Below are 22,078 nucleotides of genomic sequence, written 5' to 3' on the forward strand. Positions count from 1 at the left end.
ATTTTTGTTATCTTACTTTTTATTCCGTCAGAAATGAAATCCAAGTGAAAATACGTAGTATAATTTCTTTGCTTGTGTATTTCACACACTAGTTAAATTAACTCACGATGGATACCAGGAATAAAATTTGTGTTTGAGAGTTTTTGATGGAGATGAATTCAGATAAACACTTTGGATGCATGTAACTTAAATTTAGTCTCAATGAATATCAATTATATATTCATTTTTATAAATTTCCTGTTTACAAAACTTTGTTCTTAAAAAAAACTAAGGATTTTCTTTCCCCAGGAATAGATTACCTTTGCCGTATTTGGCACAACCTTTTGAAATTTTGGACTCTCAGTGCTTTTCAACTTAGTAATTGTTTGGCTGTATTACTTTTTTGATCTGAGTGTCACTGATGAGTCTTATGTAGACGAAACGCGCGTCTGGCGTTCTAGATTATAATTCTTGTACCTATGATACAAATTTTTTTTCATATTTGGTACAATATTTTTTTTTCATCGGAAGCACTGTTCGTTTTCAAATTCCAAATTAGTGGCGCTAAAAAAAGGTCAAATGATTAATGAAGTGAAAGAGCATTAGTTGTGACAAATAGAGCTATTTATTTCTGGGATAGAAAATGCCTATTTTTTTTTTTAGATAATTTGCAACATTGAATAATTAGTTGTGTCCATATCATTGATAATTAATGGAACCAAAGCAGTGCTGACAATTGGGCTGGGGAAATCCTAGGATAGGTTATAATACACGTTAAAAAAAATAACGAAATGAAAAATGATCTCGAACAGTCGTTGGTAGCTGTTTGATGACTCATTCAGTTTATTATTTCGGTTAAAAATTGATCCTTTTATAAACAATGTCCAACTGAATTAATGCAGATTTCTACATACTTTATATGTACGAAAATATAGAAATCAAATACAGACAGGATTGTGCTTTTTCATTAATCTTTCCTTGTAAGGTATCAAAAGAGCAAACATTCAGAAACCAATGTCAAGTCCTAATTATTATGCCTAATTACACGGGATTAATTACTTTTCTACCACTTATTGTTTATTTTAAGTAAATTGCTACGATATATGTCTGAAAGGTTATATAACTAACTTGATTAACAAAAGATAATGATACGGTATAACTCTCCGTGACGTAATTTCCTGATGCATATAATATCAATAGAGGACAGAATTGAAAATCAAATAGTTCAAATCTTCTTTATTTCTGTAAGATTAATCATTTGCTTTTGAGTTTTCATCAAGGATATTCTTAGAAGTGCTCCTTACAGCGATGCAATGGGTGATTTTTCATCTCGATTGTTTTTAGACATTTTTAGTTAAATTGATCATTTACTGTGGGAAAACAGCCATACGTGTACGTTTAGGTTATAACACTTGCTAATAATAGCATTAGCAACTTGACGGGTGCCAGATGTGGAGTTTGATCTGCTTACCCTCCCGGGACACAAGAGATCAACCCCTAGGTTTTGTTCAGACTTTAGTTCTCTATGTTGTGTTTTGTGTACTATTTTTTGCCTGTTTGTTTGTTTCTTTATTACCCATGGTGTTGTCATTTTCTTTTCGAATTATTAGTTTATATGTCCCTTTCGTGTATTTCGGCTCTTTTAATTAAAACACGTATAATATGTCAATCGAATCTTTTTATAAATGCCTTAAGATGTCCAAAAAATGCAATTGTTATTTCTTCTGACAGATTGGAAGCATTGTTTAAGCAAAAATATTCTTAACGAAGATCAAAGTTCTCTTTCAAGTTAAGATGTATGTTGTCTATCAGATACAAATCAATTCATTTTGATTAAAGTTTACATTGAGTTTGATATATTTCACTAAAGCATGTAAAATTAACATTGCTTCAAAATTGGCTTCAACTGCAATGTATTGGCTTTTCTGAAATTGTATAGCACGCAAATGGACATAATTCCATATTAACAAAAAGTATTCCCTTTTCTGTTGCGTTACATGATTATCTGGAAACTATGTTATAAATCATGCTTAAATATCTGTGCCATTTATATTGTATACCCTTTATTCCACAAAAAAAACCCAAATACTGAAATATTTCTTTCAGAAGAAAAAATATCGATTTTGAAACAATATTTTTAAGTAACTTCTCATTCATGAATGATAAAATAAAAATCGCATTATTTGTTATCTCTTGAAAAAAAAACACCGACGTTTCCATTGATAGTGCTTTATTTTATTTATATACCAACTTCAATACATACTGAAAAATTGTATACGCCTTTGAACGAAATACTAGAATATAACGATACCGGACACCGACAGATTACACTGACTTTAAAAAAACAGAATTGACATCATACATATCAAATGCAATAAACAGGAATATGATCATAGCCCTTCCCAGCACACCATTGAGTTCTTAGATCATAACTCATCTCCAAAGTATTATCTGGTGTTCTGTACGGATATTAAAAGTTTTGCTTGAGATTTATGTAAACAATATCCTTATTATCTGTTTGCAATGGACCTGTCTTTTAAATGATTGTAGAATTTGAAACAATCAATTGTCTAACCTAAGACGGTATTGACTTTATTTCAATCTGGTGAGAAATTGTAAGGGAAAATGACATGAAATTTTGTTTTCATAAATAATCGTTTTTTGTCCCACTGTATTATTGACAATGTATGTCATTTTTTTTGTCATTGTATTATAACACTAATATGGTGCATTGACCGATATTGTCTTTGTTGTTTTTGTTGACATTTGATTTCCGAAATCGTGAAAAATACAACTGATAGATGTATTTGTGATCCTGTTATCTTTCATTTTTAAAAAAGGATGATGCGTTCGAAACAATGTTTGTCATTGATTTTAAGAATAACATTTACTTTATGTCAGTATAAAATTATATAAATAGTTTGCTAGTAACTACATCACCACTGTGCTTCAACGGCCGTGGGTAACTTAAGTTACCCACAGCCCAAGATGGCGGACTCTAAACTCATTGACATGATAATTGAAACGAAATCTACTTTTTGCAACATTTTTCCTGATCTATGTAAATATTGATAGGATTTTTGAATAAAGAAATCACTTACCATCACTACAAATTTGTTAATTATGACTTCACTTAAGCGCAAGGCCAACTTTTTAGAAATGCATAAGATGTCCGTAACTTATAAGTCAAAAATAACCACACTGTCCGTAACTTTATTTTCGGATGTGGGTAACTTTTTTTTAAATTGTAAGATTAACAATTTCAACACTTAAAGGACAATAAACACTATCAAACCCCTTAATTATTAAATAGATTTATGCAATAACGATATGCTTCAAACTAAACAAGAGAAAAAAGCGAACCAGAATGTCACGGATTTTCCGTCAAATTTTTAAAAATTATTCCCGGGATAAAACGGGATCTGACGGTACGGCGAAATTCATCTAACATTCTTCTAGCTTTATAGATTGTTCACCGATGAATCCTTAGACTGTGTAGCCGCGGAAAAAAAATGATATTCTTTCTTTTAAATAACTTCTGAATTGTTAGCCAAAAAACTATGGTCTCTTCACTATATCTAGTGCGATGTGTTGTTGATTGTGAGAAAAAAAATGCCAATATCTAGGAGTAGATGGAAGGCTGTATTGTTGAACAGGTGTCAGTTTATTATAGCAATAAAGGTAGATTTAAAATCTTCTGAAAGTTTCATTGACCTCAAGGATTCAATAAGATCGGGTATCAAATCATAGATATCTTCTTTAGAGGTTTGGACTGATTCATCTAGGTATTTCTGCTAAGGATTAACCTCCGAACTTGTTCTCCTAAGGTGATTTTCATATGTTCACTGTTAATGTAATTTCTACAGTTGGAAATGGTGAGATTTAAAACCTGCATGTCATGATTTATCATCTAAAACTTAAAAAAGCAGTTAACAATCTATAAAGCAAGTAGAATGTAAGATACATTTATTTTGCCGTACAATTTTCAACGTAAGAAAATGCCTGTACCAAGTCAGGAAAATGGCAGTTGTTGTCCATTCGGTTGAGTTTTGGATTTTTTCCATTTGATAAGGGATTTTTCTTTTTTGAATTTTCTTCAGAGCTCAGTATTTATGTAATTTTACTTTTTTGTGCCTGTACCAATGCAGGAATATGACCGTTGTTTTCCATACGTTTGGTGTGTTAAATTGAGCTTATGGCTTTGCCATTCCATAAAGGACTTCCCGTTTGAATATTCCTAGGAGTTCGGTATTTTTGTTATTTATTATTTCTTTTTTAAAATGATTACATCCACGAATAAAGATTATTTGAAAGTTACTTACATCATGTTAAAGTTACGGACATCCCTATTGGTATAAGGAAAAAAGTTACGGACAAGTTGTTTTGAAGTTACGGACATCATAAGTATTTTGGCAAATCGTGCTGTAATCATTTATTTTGTAGTAACAAACCACGTTTTACATTGCAGAGTTTTCCTAAAAGATTTATGTAACTTTTTAATTACTGAACAGTTATTTTGCATTCATGGTATTGTAATTATATAGGAGCAAACTTCCTAACCGAAGCCAGGCGTCTCCATATTGGGCTGTGGGTAACTTAAGTTACCCACGGCCGTTTAAGCACAGTGATCACTATAAGAAAAATATATGAATATATAATTCGAGATTTGTTTTATTTTAAGTCCATTTATCTATGTCTTTAATTAGTGATTTGTCTGGATACACATATTATTATACCACGACCCTGTTTGAGATTAACTAATCTGTATTACCAATATGAATGAAATATAAGAATAATATGAACTTTTCATCAGAACGAAATTATTTTTATTTACTTATAGTCTAGTCCATGTACAATATATAAAACATCCAAGCCTTTAGTAATCAAAAGTATGTTTTCAAATAATTAACGGTCTTATTGAACTGAAGTTAATTTTAAAATCAATAATTTGTTTCCTTGATAAGTGATTTGTCTCGGTAACGTGTATTAATACAGACTTACTGTTTAAAGATTGTCGGTTCTGTATTTAATTTTTTTCTTTAGCAATGAAATTTCAGAATAATATGTACTTTTCATCAGAATGAAATTATTTTTATTTACTAGTAACTTTTTCAATATTAATAAAATCCGAGGCAAATTACGTTTGTGTTGTTAGTCTATAGAATTTTGTGATTTGTCCCGTTAACATATTACCATATAAGGCTACCCGTTTAAGACTGTCAGTTCTGTATTTATTGTTTTCATATAAAATATCTGTTTTTGTCTTAAGATAAAAAGAAGTATAGTCAATCCTTATCCTGTTTTGTTAACATAAAACCTACTATAATTCGATTAACGTTTTTCCTGAAAATTTTCTCATATGTATATGCACTTTGTTCAAAATATATATACACTTTTCAAAAACAATTATTAACTTATATACATGTGCATGTATTAGATAAATAGAGAAAATCATAAGATCTTTTTCACTATGATATCCGAATCAACACGAGACTTCAAGATTTATTAAATTGGCTGAGGTTTGATACGGTGTGGGATATTAAAAACAAGCCAAATCATGTACATTTTATTATGTGCCTCAAGACAACGATTTTCACGTGACATGACATAATGTAAATTGAGGGTAAAACCGTGACTAATATCGATGACTTGACGTCATACAGATTATATGGTTGATAACCTTTTTAATCGTGACTGATATTGATGACCTCACGTCATACAGATTAGGTCCCTTGACACCATTTGCGAGTATGGTCTTGAGGAAACGATGATAGTCCGTCGGACGGGGACGATAAATGGCTGACCCGTGTTAAGAGAGAGCCATATCTCTTGCACGTTAAAGACACCCTTGTAGATTTCGAAATAGAGTAGGCTAATGCCGCTACAAGGCAGCACTCGCACCTGCAAAGTGGAAAGGGATTAATATAAGTTGTAAAACGTGTTTCCCAATCCACTATAAATAAATATGTTTAAACAAAACAGATTAGGTGGTTAATAACCTTTTTAGTCGTGACTGATATCGATGACCTTACGTCATACAGATTAGGTGGTTAATAACCTTTTTAGTCGTGACTGATATCGATTACCTTACGTCATACAGATTAGATGGTTGATAACCTTTTTAGTCGTGACTGATATCGATGACCTTACGTCATACAGATTATGTGGTTGGTAACCTTTTTAGTCGTGACTGATATCTATGACCTCACGTCATACAGATTAGATGGTTGATAACCTTTTTAGTAGTGACTGATATCGATGACCTTACGTCATACAGATTAGATGGTTGATAACCTTTTTAGTCGTGACTGATATCTATGACCTTACGTCATACAGATTAGGTGGATGATAACCTTTTTAGTCGTGACTGATATCGATGAGCTCACGTCATCGTATTATGTGGTTGATAACCTTTTTAGTCGTGACTGATATCGATGATCTCACGTCATACATATTATGTGGTTGATAACCTTTTTAGTCGTGACTGATATCGATGATCTCACGTCATCGTATTATGTGGTTGATAACCTTTTTAGTCGTGACTGATATCGATGACCTTACGTCATACATATTATGTGGTTGATAACCTTTTTAGTCGTGACTGATATCGATGACCTTACGTCATACAGATTATGTGGTTGGTAACCTTTTTAGTCGTGACTGATATCTATGACCTCACGTCATACAGATTAGATGGTTGATAACCTTTTTAGTCGTGACTGATATCTATGACCTATCGTCATACAGATTAGGTGGTTCATAACCTTTTTATATCTTCACTGATCACAGTTATAGCACGATTGGAATGGATTGTATTACACATACATTTGTTTTATATGAACTTCTAAGTCTATAATAAATGTATATTTTTTGTCTGTTTAAACTTCCTATACCAGGACAAATAAGTAGGTCTGGTAAGGGTCCATTTTTGTCTCAAATAGACGTATTTACACTTGTATGCAAATTTGTCCGCCATTACATAACATCACACAGGTTCCCGTAAACTTTGACTTCATAATTCAAAACATATGACGTCACAACTAAAAAGTGATTGTTGCTTGACGTCAAAAGGTTATTTGGAGGTGATGTAAGGTCATTTGGAGGCAAGATACAGCTAAATACCAAAAGTGTAAATACGTTTATTACAAGTTCATCTGATGAAAGATTTTAGACACTTTTTAAACACTTAAGGTCAAGGAACAGTAAATGGGCTATGTCGCAGATTTTGCTAAAAATTTGCATACAACCTTGGCTCGTTGAACTTCAACTGAAAATCGAAAAAATAATACATTTATCTCTTTTATTATCTGAAAAATTGCAGATTGATTTCTTTTAATATGGGTGAATATTCGTATAGAAAGCACATAAAATCGGCGAAAACCCTTCTAAAATTTGTCTTAAAATCGCCAAATCTCTAATTCTACTCCATAGATTTTTCTTAAAAAACTATATATTGTTGACACATACATTTCTGTTTTAATGATATAAAATAATCATAGGGTCACCGACTTCGTTTTTTGTCTAATAATCAATTTGATACCTTATTGGTAACGAAAAACGTCAAAAATCAACGTTTTACGGCCTGCAACGCGATAACGTTACGATTATGTCGACGTTTTGTTGGAGTTTTTCACAAAGAACGCAACTTTGAATGATGTATACCGTAAAGACCCTATCTTTATTTTGCATCATTATAACGAAAATGTATGTTTCAACAACATATAGTTTTTTAAGAAATATCTATGGAGAAGAATTAGAGATTTGGCGATTTTAAGACAAATTTTAGAAGGTTTTTCTTCGATTTTATGTGCTTTCTATACAAATGTTCACCCATTTTGTAAGAATTCAAACAGTAATATTTCAAATGATAACTGAGATAAATACATTATTTTTTCGATGTTCAGTTGAAGTTCATCGAGCCACAGTTGTATGCCAAATTTTACTGAAATCTGTGACATAGCCCATTAACTGTTACTTGACCTTAAGTGTTTATTTTAGTTGATTCAATAAGTTTAGGTAAAAGATTTTAACTGATTTACTCATTAAAAATTCTCCAATTCTAGCTTAAATATGAAAAATCTATCAAATATGCCCAAAAATGTAACTTTTTAGATTGTTTTTGTCCAAAATGAAAGTGACCGGATCCGTGTTCATCCACAATCTTTATATATGTTATTTATTATCATAAAATCAACTTACATATCAATATTAAGAATGAAAACTGATGCGGCCATTTTTATTTCAGACGTCTAAAATTTAACTAAAATGCTTAAATTGTGAAAATTTCAGTAATTTAGCATGACTTAATGATGCAAGTACCCGATAAATGTTCATTGTTTTGTAAAAAAACAGCCCATATTTATGTAGCAGAATCAATTTACTTTCCAATGAAGAACTAAAAGTATACATTTTATCAATTTTTTTAAACTGCTATATTTTGGGGCTGAAAAGGGGCCTTACTGGACCTACTCCTTTAAACAAATATCGTAAAATTTTCATCTGTCTAAAACTATGTGCACATTCTCGGGTTGATTTATATATTTTGACTCCCAGCGTTTGATATTGTGTGTGTTAAATTTTAACGTTGCGTCGTTTGTTTTCTCTTATTTTTGAGATATTAAGATAAGACGTGGCACGGTACTTGTCTATCCCAAATTTTTGTATTTGGTTTTGATGTTATATTTGTTATTCTCGTGGGATTTTGTCTGAGGTTTGGTCCGTTTCTGTGTGTGTTACATTTCAGTGTATTGTCGTTGTTCTCTTCTTATATTTAATGCGTTTCCCCACGGTTTTAGTTTGTTACCCCGATTTTGTTTTTTGTCCATGGATTTATGAGTTTTGAACAGCGGTATTCTCAGATCCGGACATCCTGGCATTTGCATTTGTCAGGAGGTGATGCAATCCGGAATCCTCTAGATTTTTTATCTATTTGAAGGAGATTACTGATTATTTATATTGCCGATTATTTTTTAACCAGAGGTTATAGTATGTTAAAAATCAAAATGAAGATATTATATAGTGTCTTTAACAATATTAAAAGAGTAAAATTACTATATTCAACTGGTAACGATATATATCAATTAAATTAATTTGCAATATGTCTATGGAATATCTACAGACATCTTATCCGCATCACCTCTCAGCATTGTTTACATAACAAAAATGCTAATCATTGGTTGGTCAGTTACATGTTGTGATGTCACTGCAGATTTGAGAATACTACTGTTGCCTTTATTGATTCTCTTATAAGTTGATTTTAAAATAGGTATATCGGATATGTGTGACATGGTATAACACTGATTATGTGATATAAAGTTGTGTTTTGATTTGATTGATTTATTTAAAGGTTGTTTCATGTGTTTCGGATGTCTTTGTCTGTAAATCCCGCTCCGAAAGATTATATGCTGGTCCATATGTCCCTCCTGTCATGCGACGAAATTGTCATCGTAGGTTCTCAGAACAACCATCATATATTTATGAATTTTTCTTTTCATGTCGCTTTTAAGCATGCGTTATACCACTTTTGAGTTGACATGAATTACCATTGATATAGTTAGAATGATAAACTTTGAATTTATGAAATACTAAGGCTTTTCTACCTCAGATATAGATTACCGTAGCTGTATTTGGCAAATGTTTAGGAATTTTGAGTCCTCAAAACTCTTCTTCTTCGTTGTTTATCTAGCAATATCAACTTCTTTTGAATCGACCGTCACTGATGATTTTTTTGGGGACGAAACGTGCGTCTGGCGCAAATACAAAATTTCAATCCTGGTATCTATAATGAGTTTATTATAGCAACCGTCGCTCATTCATCGAGCAATAATTGGTATTTTCAGTACTTAATGTCAGGTATCATTAGTGAGCAATAGCCCACGGTGCATTATGTTATCTTAACAATTTCTCTTTTAACTGTAAACGACCCACCATAACAAAATACCTAGTTTTGAGATAAGTCAAAAGAATATGACAAAACATTTGAATTTTTAAATTCACGCAAATCTTGATCTATATACACTTTAGGACAAAAAAGTAAATGCTACTTTATTATTCATAAATTGACATTTAAAAGAAAAAAAACCTTTACGTGTACAATTGATGAATTGTTAAATTGATTCTTATTTGTATAAACCGATAGAAACTTATACTTCACAAGTCTCAAAAGGATAATATGAAATCTGCCAAGAATAAAAAAATGATATTCTTATATCTGACACAATACAACTGTAAAATATATCTGAGGAGAAACTCTTGCATCAATTGCAAATGATTTTTTAAACTGAATGGGTTGACCTGTTTTTGTTTTTTTCCTGAATTACTAGGTTAAATCAATCGGTATGACATGAAACCTACGTGTAGATTATTATCCTTACTTACCATTGTTCCTTTAAGAATGGCTTTGGTTTTATAGATATCAATGTATACTAGTTATTTAGCCCAAATGTCGAGGAATGCCTAAATCTTTTTTTTTCTTCAGTAAAACTGATATTATATTTCCATTAATAATTGTTCTATTTCTCACGAGAAAATACGCAGCTCAATCATATGACCATGACATATCCTAGTTAATACGATATGCTCGTGTATTTTCACACTAATTTCATTGACAGAGGTAAACCCCTTACACACAAAATAATGAAACAGATTGAAGACACTTTATTAATTTACGGTCGCAATCACGAATTGGTTAATAAAAAAAATATGTGTCGACGTCTCAGCTTTTAATTGACATGTTGTCCCAGAAATAAATCTAATGTACAAGTAAACATGTAGTAATCAAATTTGTAATTTAAACGATTGTGTCCTATTCACAATTGTCACATTTTGACTGGATAAATTGGCATTGCACAGGAGTATACGCTTAGCCTTATGGCGGCCCTGGTCTTGCTCTTTTAGGGGTATATGCATGTTTTTAGTTCCTTTATTTGTCTCTTTTAAATCGATTTGCAAGATTTGAACATCCGTAAACGACTTTTCCCTTATAAAGGCAACATAAGTATACCGCTGTTCTAAATTCATTTATCAATCCCTAATGAAGTGCATTCGGTTTCCATACGTAAAGTGTTTTTTTTTATTATCTTAGTTAACTGGTATCTCCTAAATTGAATGTTTATATTGGAACATCGGTAAGGTAAAAAGTATAATTTGAGACATGCAAGGTTTATCTACAGGCAAGATTACGTTGTTTGTATCCACATTGCTCACTTAATGCAACAAATATAAAAATAGTTTAGGCAATTCCTTTCTTCCAAAGTAAAAAAAACCCATTTAAAGTCATTAGGTACCACTTTGACGACCAAGTTTAAAAAAAAATCTTGACGAAATTTCTAATTATTATACATTTCTTTTGCAGGCTATTCGAAAGTTAAAACTAGACATCACCAAAAAGAAAGAGAAATACGGAACAATCATAGAATCCACACCTCAGGTGAGGATACGTCTCAAAAATTTCGTATCACGATCTAGTTTACACAGGAAGTTTAGCGTTGATATCCTATTAGAAATAAAATTTGTCAAATGTTATCTGTTCATATTTTGTAAAATGGCTAATCGCAGGAAATATGGCCACCTTCTTTATTCTTTTTAAGATGAACACGAATGTGATTGATTCTAGATTGCTAGATGATAACATAGAGATAATTTTCTCACTATCAAGTACGCATTCTTCTTGCTATTTAGAATTTTCATATAATAATAATATCTTTAAGACCATATTTAAAACTGTACATGTGTGTAATCCTGCTTGATTGTTTTCTGTCTTTATGTAAAAAATAAACAAATTAAAAAAAAAGAGTACGCATTCTTCTAGTCTAACCTCATGAATTCTATATTTTGAAATTTATAAGATCTGATTTTACTTCTTTTAAAAGGTTGATGAACTTACCATACTTTTAGAGAAATGTACAGACAAAAACAACATACTAGCAGTTACTTGCTGTAATGTCATAGTCGATTTAGTCCAACTTGGGGTCATTGAATATGATTTTGTCATGAGATGTCTTCTAAACTTGGTACCCTCAGCAAAGTAAGTTGATGTTTTTTGGTTGTTATATATAAATGTGATATAGTGTGTGACTGTGAAACAAATAAATTGAAATAAACACGTACTGAATTTCATTCGTCTAAAGGGGAATTTTAGTTTGGGAATTTGAAGAAATTATGTCAGTGATCAAAACACTGACTGCAGGGTTTATTATTTACGCATCGATGAAATGAATGAAGTTTAGCTCCCGAATGTTATCAGATTAATTTGATTGAAAACAAGTCGCAAATACGGAGATGTAGATTTTAAAATTGATATTCCTGTTATTGTCAATTAATCAAGATTATTTGGAATTATGAATTATGAACACTGTAACAAGAAGTGCTGATCTAATTTTTTTCATTATATAACTTTCAGAAACCTTAATGGAATTATACAGTCAATTACAGCGCTATTAAAGCTTCAGTTGGCTGTTGCTATCAACACAGAACAGAATAGCTTATTTGTTTCACCATATACTTTGAGGTAGGAGACATTCTGATGATAACGCTTATGTCAAGTTGATAAGGCATGGTTGAGTTTATCAATCGTACTCCTTTCCAAAAAAATTGTAAATAAACATTGTCATTTACAGTATATAATTTCATTATGTACTAAATAGTATGAGCTAGATTCATATTGTTTGGCTTATATATAAAAAAGATGCATGGAAATAGCAGGTTTGTAAAAAAAAAAAGAAAAAAACGGATGACAAAAAACACAAAAAAATGCCACTAAAAAATTTTTATTTCAGAGAAAAATATACAAAAATCATAAACTGTAAAAGCAATTTTTGAAAAATGAGAAATATAATTCTGTAAAGTTAGTTTTAAACATCTGTATGCTTTATTTACCGGTATCGTCAGTAAACTAAAAGAGTATGATACAACTTTGATCCCTAGTCAATAAGTTTAGTTGCAGCGAACCTTAAACCTATGCCAGTAAGTTAGATTGATAGCAAGACTTTGGTTCAGAAGCTTTGCACCGGACGAATGCTTAAAAGTAATGTATCGTATCATTGACCAGATTTATCTCTGAAGTGAGCTACTCGTTTTCACTGCATTTAGAAGCAGTAACTGTTTATCATTCCACGGCATCTACCATTTGGTCTTTTGAATCTTAATTTTTGATATTGTATTTTGTGGACTTTGGTTCATTTGCCCAAATATACCTACCTACATACCTAGTCCTTATTATGCCCAAATATAATCCTAACTTTTTTGCCATGGGTTTGTTTTTTTGTTTTCGTTATGGAGTTTTTGCTTTTCCTTCTTGAAATAATTTCCCGAAATTTTGTATTTGAGACTGTTTTGTATACTGTTCAATTTGAAAATTTAGACTCCATTCGAAAAAAAAGCCTATCTTAGATAGTAACAACAGATATCGGTAGTAAATTGTACTGCACAATATTCGCATTTCGACAAAAGACGTCTTTTCCGTGATGATTGAGGCCAACGAATAACAAAACCAAAACTTTTTTTTAAACTTTGAAGAGCTGATTAAACTAAAATGTACCTTAAAATAATGCAAGAAATATTGCAGCCACTGGCCACCTGTGGACAACACAAAAGGTTGTTGGTAAGTGCCAGAATTTTCAGAAAGCATACACCCTCCGAACACAGAATAGCAAATTTACATACATTTTGCAAGTGGAAGTGTCTGCGTATCTGTACATATGCATCCTGCCCACTCAAATGAACACCCACTAGGCATGATTCTTGTTGCTGGCGGGAAAAGTCTAGTCAACCCTATTTATTTTGCCCAGTCAGTCTTGCGGAAAAGATACATTGGTGTAATAGGAAGTTAAAATTTTAGTCGAAAACCTATCATAACTAACTATACTTCAACATACACCACTGATTAAGGTTTCACCAAGTTTTCTCAAAGCAAGTTACAGATATGTTTAGATACAAATACAAAAAGTGCACGTTTGTGCTTGACAAAATGTGACCCTTCATACAATTAAACGAGACAATTGGATAATGGATTTGCAGTATTATAACGAGAATACAACATTGATGGATCAAATATATGTTAACTCAAATTGTACAGTGGACACTTTAAGATAGGAAAAAGCCGTAAATATAAGTAATTCTTCTATTAATGAAATTTTAATGGCTTTCATGATAAAGTGAGAAATTGCCAGCTTTAGGAAAAGTAATTTGATTAATATCTTTATGTCTTATGTACTTTAACATATAAAGGGTAAACTGACCAATCCTGTAAAAGTACATTAGAAGATTATTAATACGGGTTTATGTCTCGTCAGAAACGTGAAAATCATGCAGATGATCTTTTTTTTCGATTTCTAGTACTCTTTTGTTGTGAGTGTGCAAATTTGTTAGATAATCAGAATACGGGACCTTGATATTTCAGACGTGTGTATTTTTAAAGAATGCTACTGGATTAGCATTGTTTTGGTGGCATGTAGACAAGAGTTAATAAAACTTAGTTGCATTGCTCCAATGGACTAACAAAGCTACTATTTAGATTGCCAATACACTATCATGATCAATGTGTGACTAATTTTGCACAGACTAAAGTATTTGTTTCTCTGGTCTCTTTCGTCGTTTGATGTCATAGATATGTACACTACTAAAGGAAAAGATCAATTTTATTGAGCCGCAACTACTCTGAAACGATACAAAGTCGAAAATATTTCAGATTTGACATATAAATGTAGTGTTTTTACTTCCTAAATTTGTCTTTGAAACAATCTTTTTTCCTCTTAAAACGCCAGATTATTAGATTTATCCAAATAAGGAGACTTTTATCGATCCGTGTCTTTTGTGCATTCTCAGTCGACGAACGGCCCCCTAAATCCCTAAAACTAAAATTACGATGTCATGAACTTTTTCACTATAAATGGATAAGTACTGCTAAATTCAATCTTTGTCACATGAATTTTTCGTTAAGGAATTAGACGGGTTCAAACATAAAGATATTTTAAGAAGAGGAAACTATGCACCATAATCAGCTGATTTTTTTCGATGACAATACGAAAACTAAAAATTCTGTCTTGAAATAAGGCGTAGGCGTGTGTTTTCTGGTATATTTTAATTGATTGATATCGCCCAGGTTTTGAAAATAGTGAGAATATTCCAAGGAGTAAGCAACACATATCACAAAGTAAAAGTGCAATATAACGACTAACAGGAAAAGAGACAGAACCATAAAACAATACTGTTTGACAACCAAAGATTGAGAACCTCGATCCATATAAAGTGGTATTTTGGAAACTAACAACCAATGATGAATCATATATAAAAGTTATTTTGGAAAAGAAACGTTTACTAGAATGGTGGAACATAATATCATTCACTGACATTGTTATGTTAGTAAACCACAATTGTTAACCCTTCGATAGATTGATCACTTCCAGGTTAATGTTTGCATTTCGTTTTGTTTAAATGCACTTTTATGTGAAATAACGTTGTGTAGGTTTTTTTTTGTCTTTTTGCCGTTAATAATCAATGATGTTTTCTTTCTTATTTTGACTGTTTTATTGTAACCCTTGAGTATAGTTTTCTTGTCTCAGCAGCATTAAAAAGTCTGTTTGTTAGCGATAGCTGTAGCGAAATCTGTCAATCAGAAAAATATAATTCTATGCAAATTTAATTTAGTGCATTGATGGACTGTATGCCTCAACATAATGTACTATTTGTATACTTTTTAGAAATATAAATATAAATTAAGCTTCAGTTCATTAATTTACAAGAGACTTGTCTTTGAGTTGATAGGCATAAGTGAATATGCACTTTTGACATTTCAAATTGTAATTTTGCAAAGGAAACAAAGACAGTAAAACAAATGTCCATGTCACTACAAATGGGCTCAATTACTTTAAGTACAAGATCATTTACGTGATGTAGTATGTTGTTGTTTATTTTTTAATTTGTAAGAATAGTGTAACTAATTGAATTGACTATGAAATGAAAGTTTTGTATTTCACTTGTATGATTTCCTGACTAATATTGCGAGCTACTAATTACCCGTCTATCAATATATGATATGCCTACGGTCAATGTTTACGTTGAGACTTTTCCGGTTTAGATCCTATTTGATTGTTAATATACAAATTGACTTCGTATTATTTTTTTTTTTTTAGGGAAAACAATTCGTGATTTTGTTATCAAAACGGGTAATACGTATATGTTGTTTGCGTAGGTTCCGTCAATGAAATATATGTCCTATATACGTCTATTGGTCAATTGAACAAAATTTCAACAATCAAATGTTTTTGTTTTCATCCGATCTGTTTTATTAAAAGTAAAATAACAAAAATTCCGAATCTAAGGAAAATTCGAAACGTAAATTTCTTAAATGCGCACAACAATTTCAAATTTTAAATTTATAAAGGGGAAACATACTGTTTTGTTAATCTAAATGTTTTTGTAAGGATCATACATTATATAAATAAATCACGCACTTGGTATTGTTATTTTACTATAAGAAAAAGTGCGGTATAAAAAGTGTTTTCTTGGCTTTTCTAAGTTTTACAAATTTAATTTTTGACCGGATTTTTGTGACAAAAATGTCGGTTATTGATTTGGGGATGCTCGGCGGGCGGGCGGGCGGTCGGGCGGGCGGCAATCAAATGTTGTCCGTGCATTAACTCATGAACCGTTCAACCAAAGCTTTTAAAATTTTGATATGTTGTTACTAGTGACAAAATGAAGGTCAAGTTCAATAATGGCGATTTTGACTTTTACCGTTCAGGAGGAGTTATGGTTCTTGAAAGATTGAAAAATGGCGTTTCCAGTCGTGACCGTGCATTTTCTCATGAACCATTCAACCAAAGCTTTTCAAATTCTAATATGTTGTTACTGATGACAAAATAGAGGTCAAGTCCAATAATGATGATTTTGAATTTTACCGTTCAGTAGTTATGGTTCTTGAAAGATCGTAAAACGGCGTTTCCAGTCGTGTCCGTGCATTTTCTCATGAACCATTCATAAAAAGCGTTTCAAATTTTAATATGTTGTTACTGATGACAAAATAGAGGTCAAGTCCAATAATGATGATTTTGAATTTCACCGTTCAGTAGTTATGGTTCTTGAAAGATCGTAAAACGGCGTTTCAAGTCGTGTCCGTGCATTTTCTCATGAACCATTCAAAAAAAGCTTTTCAAATTTTAATATGTTGTTACTGATGACAAAATAGAGGTCAAGTTCAATAATGACGATTTTGACTTTTACTGTTCAGTAGTTATGGTTCTTGAAAGATCGTAAAACGGCGTTTCCAGTCGTGTCCGTGCATTTACACATGAAGGTTGCAGTCTTGTAATTGACTGCTCCATAGGCTTACATGTTAAACAGCTGATCTTTGAAAATAAAAAAATAAAAAATGCTACATAGAAAAAAAATTTCATGTTCATATCATGTATGTACTAATGTGAAATTGTGATTTAATCGAAAAAAAAGGGGGTGTTGCCACGAAGAATAAAAAGTTACGCAATCCTGAAGTCAAAACATTTTTTTTCTACTTTCTGTTTGCTATTTTTACTAGGCCGCACCACTTCCAGTAAACATGATATCCTTCCACTTTCCTGGATTGATATCCCCAAAAGATTCAAGATTTTTTTTAAAGTCTATATATATGTTTCAATTCAGCATAAACCTATAATCAAACAGAACAAAATGAGTTCAGAAAAAAATTCAGAAAAAAATGCACTATTTTGTTTCCCTCCATGTTTTGACATACACCGGAAATTGGAGTTGTAATACAAGACTGGTACCTATAACATAAATGAAATGTCTTAAAAATATAATTAATTTACTTAGTTTCATTAAGTAGCCATATTTGAACATAAAAAATGCCATTATTAGAACTGTTTGGCTATATTAATAAAAAAAATAACCCCACTATTAAAGCAGTACCCCTTTCTGAAAATAGGCAAAATTTGGAAATCAGTCATGTCTACTAAATGATCTGTAAATCTCATTCTAGTCTATCTTCATGAATGGTTTTCTATTATTTGGATACTGTGGAGCTAGAAGAGTATTCTGATCTTTTATTTTTATTTTTTTCCTCCTGTTTAAATGAACCACATTCAATAGTTTACCCCTCCCCCTTTTTTCAATGAAATCTACACAAGTGGGCCTCTTGTTTAAGTCAAAATTGAAAAACTACCCAAAACTTTTTCATATTGAAGAATTTGCTACAATACAACTATCTGGACATAAGAAAGACCATACCTTTCTCTTGTTTGAGTATACTGGTCTTTATACATGCCTACTATATCATGGTTTTTAGACTGTACTTGACCCACCAATGCATATAAAATTTGAAATAAAATTCAAGAAAAAGTAAAATGAATACTCAAGTTTGTGTTTTTGGTAAGAATATTGATTACTTGTCACACCTAATCACAAAAATCAATGTCATGATGGATAGTTTTAGAAAAATTCTACTTTTTAAACAAATTTTTAACCCAAATATGGAAATTTCAATTTACCATGCAGTGCCACAGACAGGAAAAGAAGTATAGACTCATGAAAAATGAACATTTTGTGAAAATCTTTTCACCAAAAGTTCATTTTATACATATTCTACCTAAATGTCAACAATTGAGCCATGAAAATAATAATCCTAAAGAAAAAACAGTACTTTTGTATGTAGCTGTCTCTTCAACTTTGCTCTTATTTTCAATAAAACTGTGCAACTAAAAATTGCATCATAAGAAGAAGATTTCATTGAGAAAAAAATCTTTCTATGTTCTTTTTAATTAAAAATCATGTATGTAATACCATCAAAATCTCAACTGGACTCAAACTGTTGTGCTTTATATCTATTTATACTTTTGCATGGAGTCTAGTATGAAAATGCATAATTATTACATAATTTCAGTTTTTTCAGTGTAACTTGATACCCCATATTTTTTTTCTCTTAAAAAGTTCCCAAATCATGATGTTTTATCATTCTGGGCACACATAAGTCCACATGAGCTACTTTCTTGCAGTGAACATATGAAAAAATTACCCTATGCAGGTTGCAGTCTTGTAATTGACTGCTCCATAGGCTTACATGTTAAACAGCTGATCTTTGAAAATAAAAAAATAAAAAATGCTACATAGAAAAAAAATTTCATGTTCATATCATGTATGTACTAATGTGAAATTGTGATTTAATCGAAAAAAAGGGGGTGTTGCCACGAAGAATAAAAAGTTACGCAATCCTGAAGTCAAAACATTTTTTTTCTACTTTCTGTTTGCTATTTTTACTAGGCCGCACCACTTCCAGTAAACATGATATCCTTCCACTTTCCTGGATTGATATCCCCAAAAGATTCAAGATTTTTTTTAAAGTCTATATATATGTTTCAATTCAGCATAAACCTATAATCAAACAGAAAAAAATGAGTTCAGAAAAAAATTCAGAAAAAAATGCACTATTTTGTTTCCCTCCATGTTTTGACATGCACCGGAAATTGGAGTTGTAATACAAGACTGGTACCTGAACTGTTCTACCAAAGCTTCCCAAATTTTAATATGTTGTTACTGATGACTAAATGGAGGTCAAGTTCAATAATGACGATTTTGACTTTTACCGTTCTGGAGTTATGGTTCTTGAAAGATTGAAAAATGGCGTTTCCAGTCGTGTCCGTGCATTTACGCATGAACTGTTCTACCAAAGCTTCCCAAATTTTAATATGTTGTTACTGGTGACAAAATGGAGGTCAAGTTCAATAATGACGATTTTGACTATTACCGTTCAGGAGTTATGGTTCTTGAAAGATTGAAAAGTGGTGTTTCCAGTCGTGTCCGTGCATTTTCTCATGAACCATTCAAAAAAAGCTTTTCAAATTTTAATATGTTGTTACTGATGACAAAATAGAGGTCAAGTTCAATAATGACGATTTTGATTTTTACCGTTCAGGAGTTATGGTTCTTGGAAGATCGTAAAATGTTGTTGTATTTACTCATGAACCATTCAATCTAAGCTTTTCAAATTTTAATATGTTAATACTGATGACAATATAGAGGTCAAATTTGATATTGACGATTTTCACTTTCACCAATCATCAGTAATGGTTCTTGTGATATTGCCAGGACACAAATAAATGCTAATAAATCCGGTTTGCTGTCGTTGTGACAGCTTCTTGTTGTTTTTTTACAATAGATCATGGTGCGATATTCAAAGTTTCTTTTTTTTTACCCAACAGAAATTTTACAATGACACATGTTTATTTAACAACCGCACAACATAACTCCGCTTGGCAACTATCTATAAACCATGCGTGAAATAATTCTATACTGTCTGAAAACGTCCTTGGAATCACGCTAAAAGACACCAGGTGTTTAATTTCCTTTTATTTGTCTAACCCTGTGATGTATTGCACTAGAGTGTGATTAGAATTACAGTAATTTTAACGTCCGATATCTTGATTACTTTTCCATCAATGTCCTTCTTCTGGTGGAATTGAATGAGATGGTTAATATTAAGAAGAACAAGAAACAACAAGAAAACAAAAGGAAATGTCCGTGTTTTCCTTATTTATTTCACACATTGGTCATTCAGTCTAAAGTTTAAAGAAAATGTTTTTGTTAAGTTTTTATTTTATGCTTCTTACATTTGGTCGCATTCGAATTATATAATCGTACTAGTAACGATAAGAATAACTTTCAGGAATTAGTTTTATGATAATCAATGTAGAAATAATCATTAGGATATAGTTTTACCTTTCAGCTTAAAGCTGATCATTTAGTGTCCAAAATTGATGTCAGTGAATCAAATTGGAATCTTTTAGGTACATATTTATCATTTCAATTCTTTTATATTTAAATTTCATAACATTTCGTCAGCTTTCCTAATCGACCTTGTGGTTGAAACAAGTATGATAAATGAACCTGATCACTGTCATGTATCACCATCATCAATATAATCTGATGTGCAGTATTTGTCGTTTGTTGATGTGGTTCATAAGTGTTTCTCGTTGGTTTTTTTTTATAGATTATACCGTTAGTTTTCCCGTTTGAAAGGTTTTACACTAGTATTTGTTGTGACCCTTGATCTGTGTGAGTCAAGGCTCCATGTTGAAGACCGTACTTTGACCTATACGTGTTTACTAATTGTGACTTGGATAGAGAGTTGTCTCATTGGCACCCATACCACATCTTCCTTTATCTAATTAAGAAAAGAAAAAAACATGATATACTTTCACGAATAATGTGATCAGGACCAACACAATGATAATAAAAGTTTCATTTGCATTTTAGCAATGTTTAAATAAGTAGGTAATGTTTTTGTGCTCGAAGGACTACACTTTTTATGGAATGTATGCTAAGTTTATTTAGCAGATAAATGTATATGTAAATTTGTACTGGCATATTTTTGTCTTTTCAACTGAAAGGTTTGATCCAATGCTTATATGACATCGGGACAATTTCGATTGCGCAATGTTCAGCGCTAGACCAATTGGCAAACAATTCTTAATTTAAGGAACGATATCAAAAGTTCAATGTAGAATAAAAAACGTGATTCAAATTGTTTTCTCACTGACCCCCACTCACCCCCTCTAAACTTGATTTGGGAAAAATTGATTGACCAATAATGATATATGTAAAGTCGATGTCAAATAAACAAAACTTTTTACCTCCGACAAATTTTTTGATTTAAGTTTTTTTTTATCCTACATTGATCTTTTGAAGTCGTCCCTCAAAAATCTTTCTTTAGTATAGCGATGACTGTCACCGTTGTCATGTTTAAAAGAGCTTTGTATTAGCATTGCATTCATCCTTCGAATCTATATGGTATACAAGGAAATATGTAATATAAGTTAATAAAGATTGTCTATTTTCCCCAGTGGTTATGACAGTGGTTATGACAGTGATAGAAATTATATGGTTCTTATCATAGCCATACAACAAACAGACTTAACGACATTGTTCTATAAAAAGAAACTTGTCAGCAAAGTTTATTAGTTTAGAAACTTGTTATATAACACTTGACATTTGATTGTAATTGAATAATAATTGTTTCATCCCAAGCATAAATAAAGGCAACAGTAGAACACCGCTGTTCAAAACTCGTAAATCTATGGACAAAAAACAAAATTGGGGTAACAAACTAAAACTG

At 31.5% G+C, this 22,078-nt stretch overlaps 1 protein-coding gene across 2 annotated transcripts in view; it reads left to right on the forward strand.

Annotated features, from left to right (window-relative positions):
- The window catches only part of LOC134714572 (focadhesin-like), a 292,611-nt gene that overhangs the window by 113,118 nt on the left and 157,415 nt on the right, over window positions 1-22,078 (forward strand). For both annotated transcript variants that reach the window (XM_063575928.1, XM_063575927.1), the window contains exons 2-4: window positions 11,333-11,407; window positions 11,850-12,004; window positions 12,380-12,487. In XM_063575928.1, the coding sequence (XP_063431998.1) occupies window positions 11,333-11,407; window positions 11,850-12,004; window positions 12,380-12,487 (338 nt within the window). The remainder of the gene's footprint in view (window positions 1-11,332; window positions 11,408-11,849; window positions 12,005-12,379; window positions 12,488-22,078) is intronic.

The sequence above is a fragment of the Mytilus trossulus genome, chromosome 4 (assembly GCF_036588685.1).
Source record: "Mytilus trossulus isolate FHL-02 chromosome 4, PNRI_Mtr1.1.1.hap1, whole genome shotgun sequence".
NCBI classification, from domain to species: domain Eukaryota; kingdom Metazoa; phylum Mollusca; class Bivalvia; order Mytilida; family Mytilidae; genus Mytilus; species Mytilus trossulus.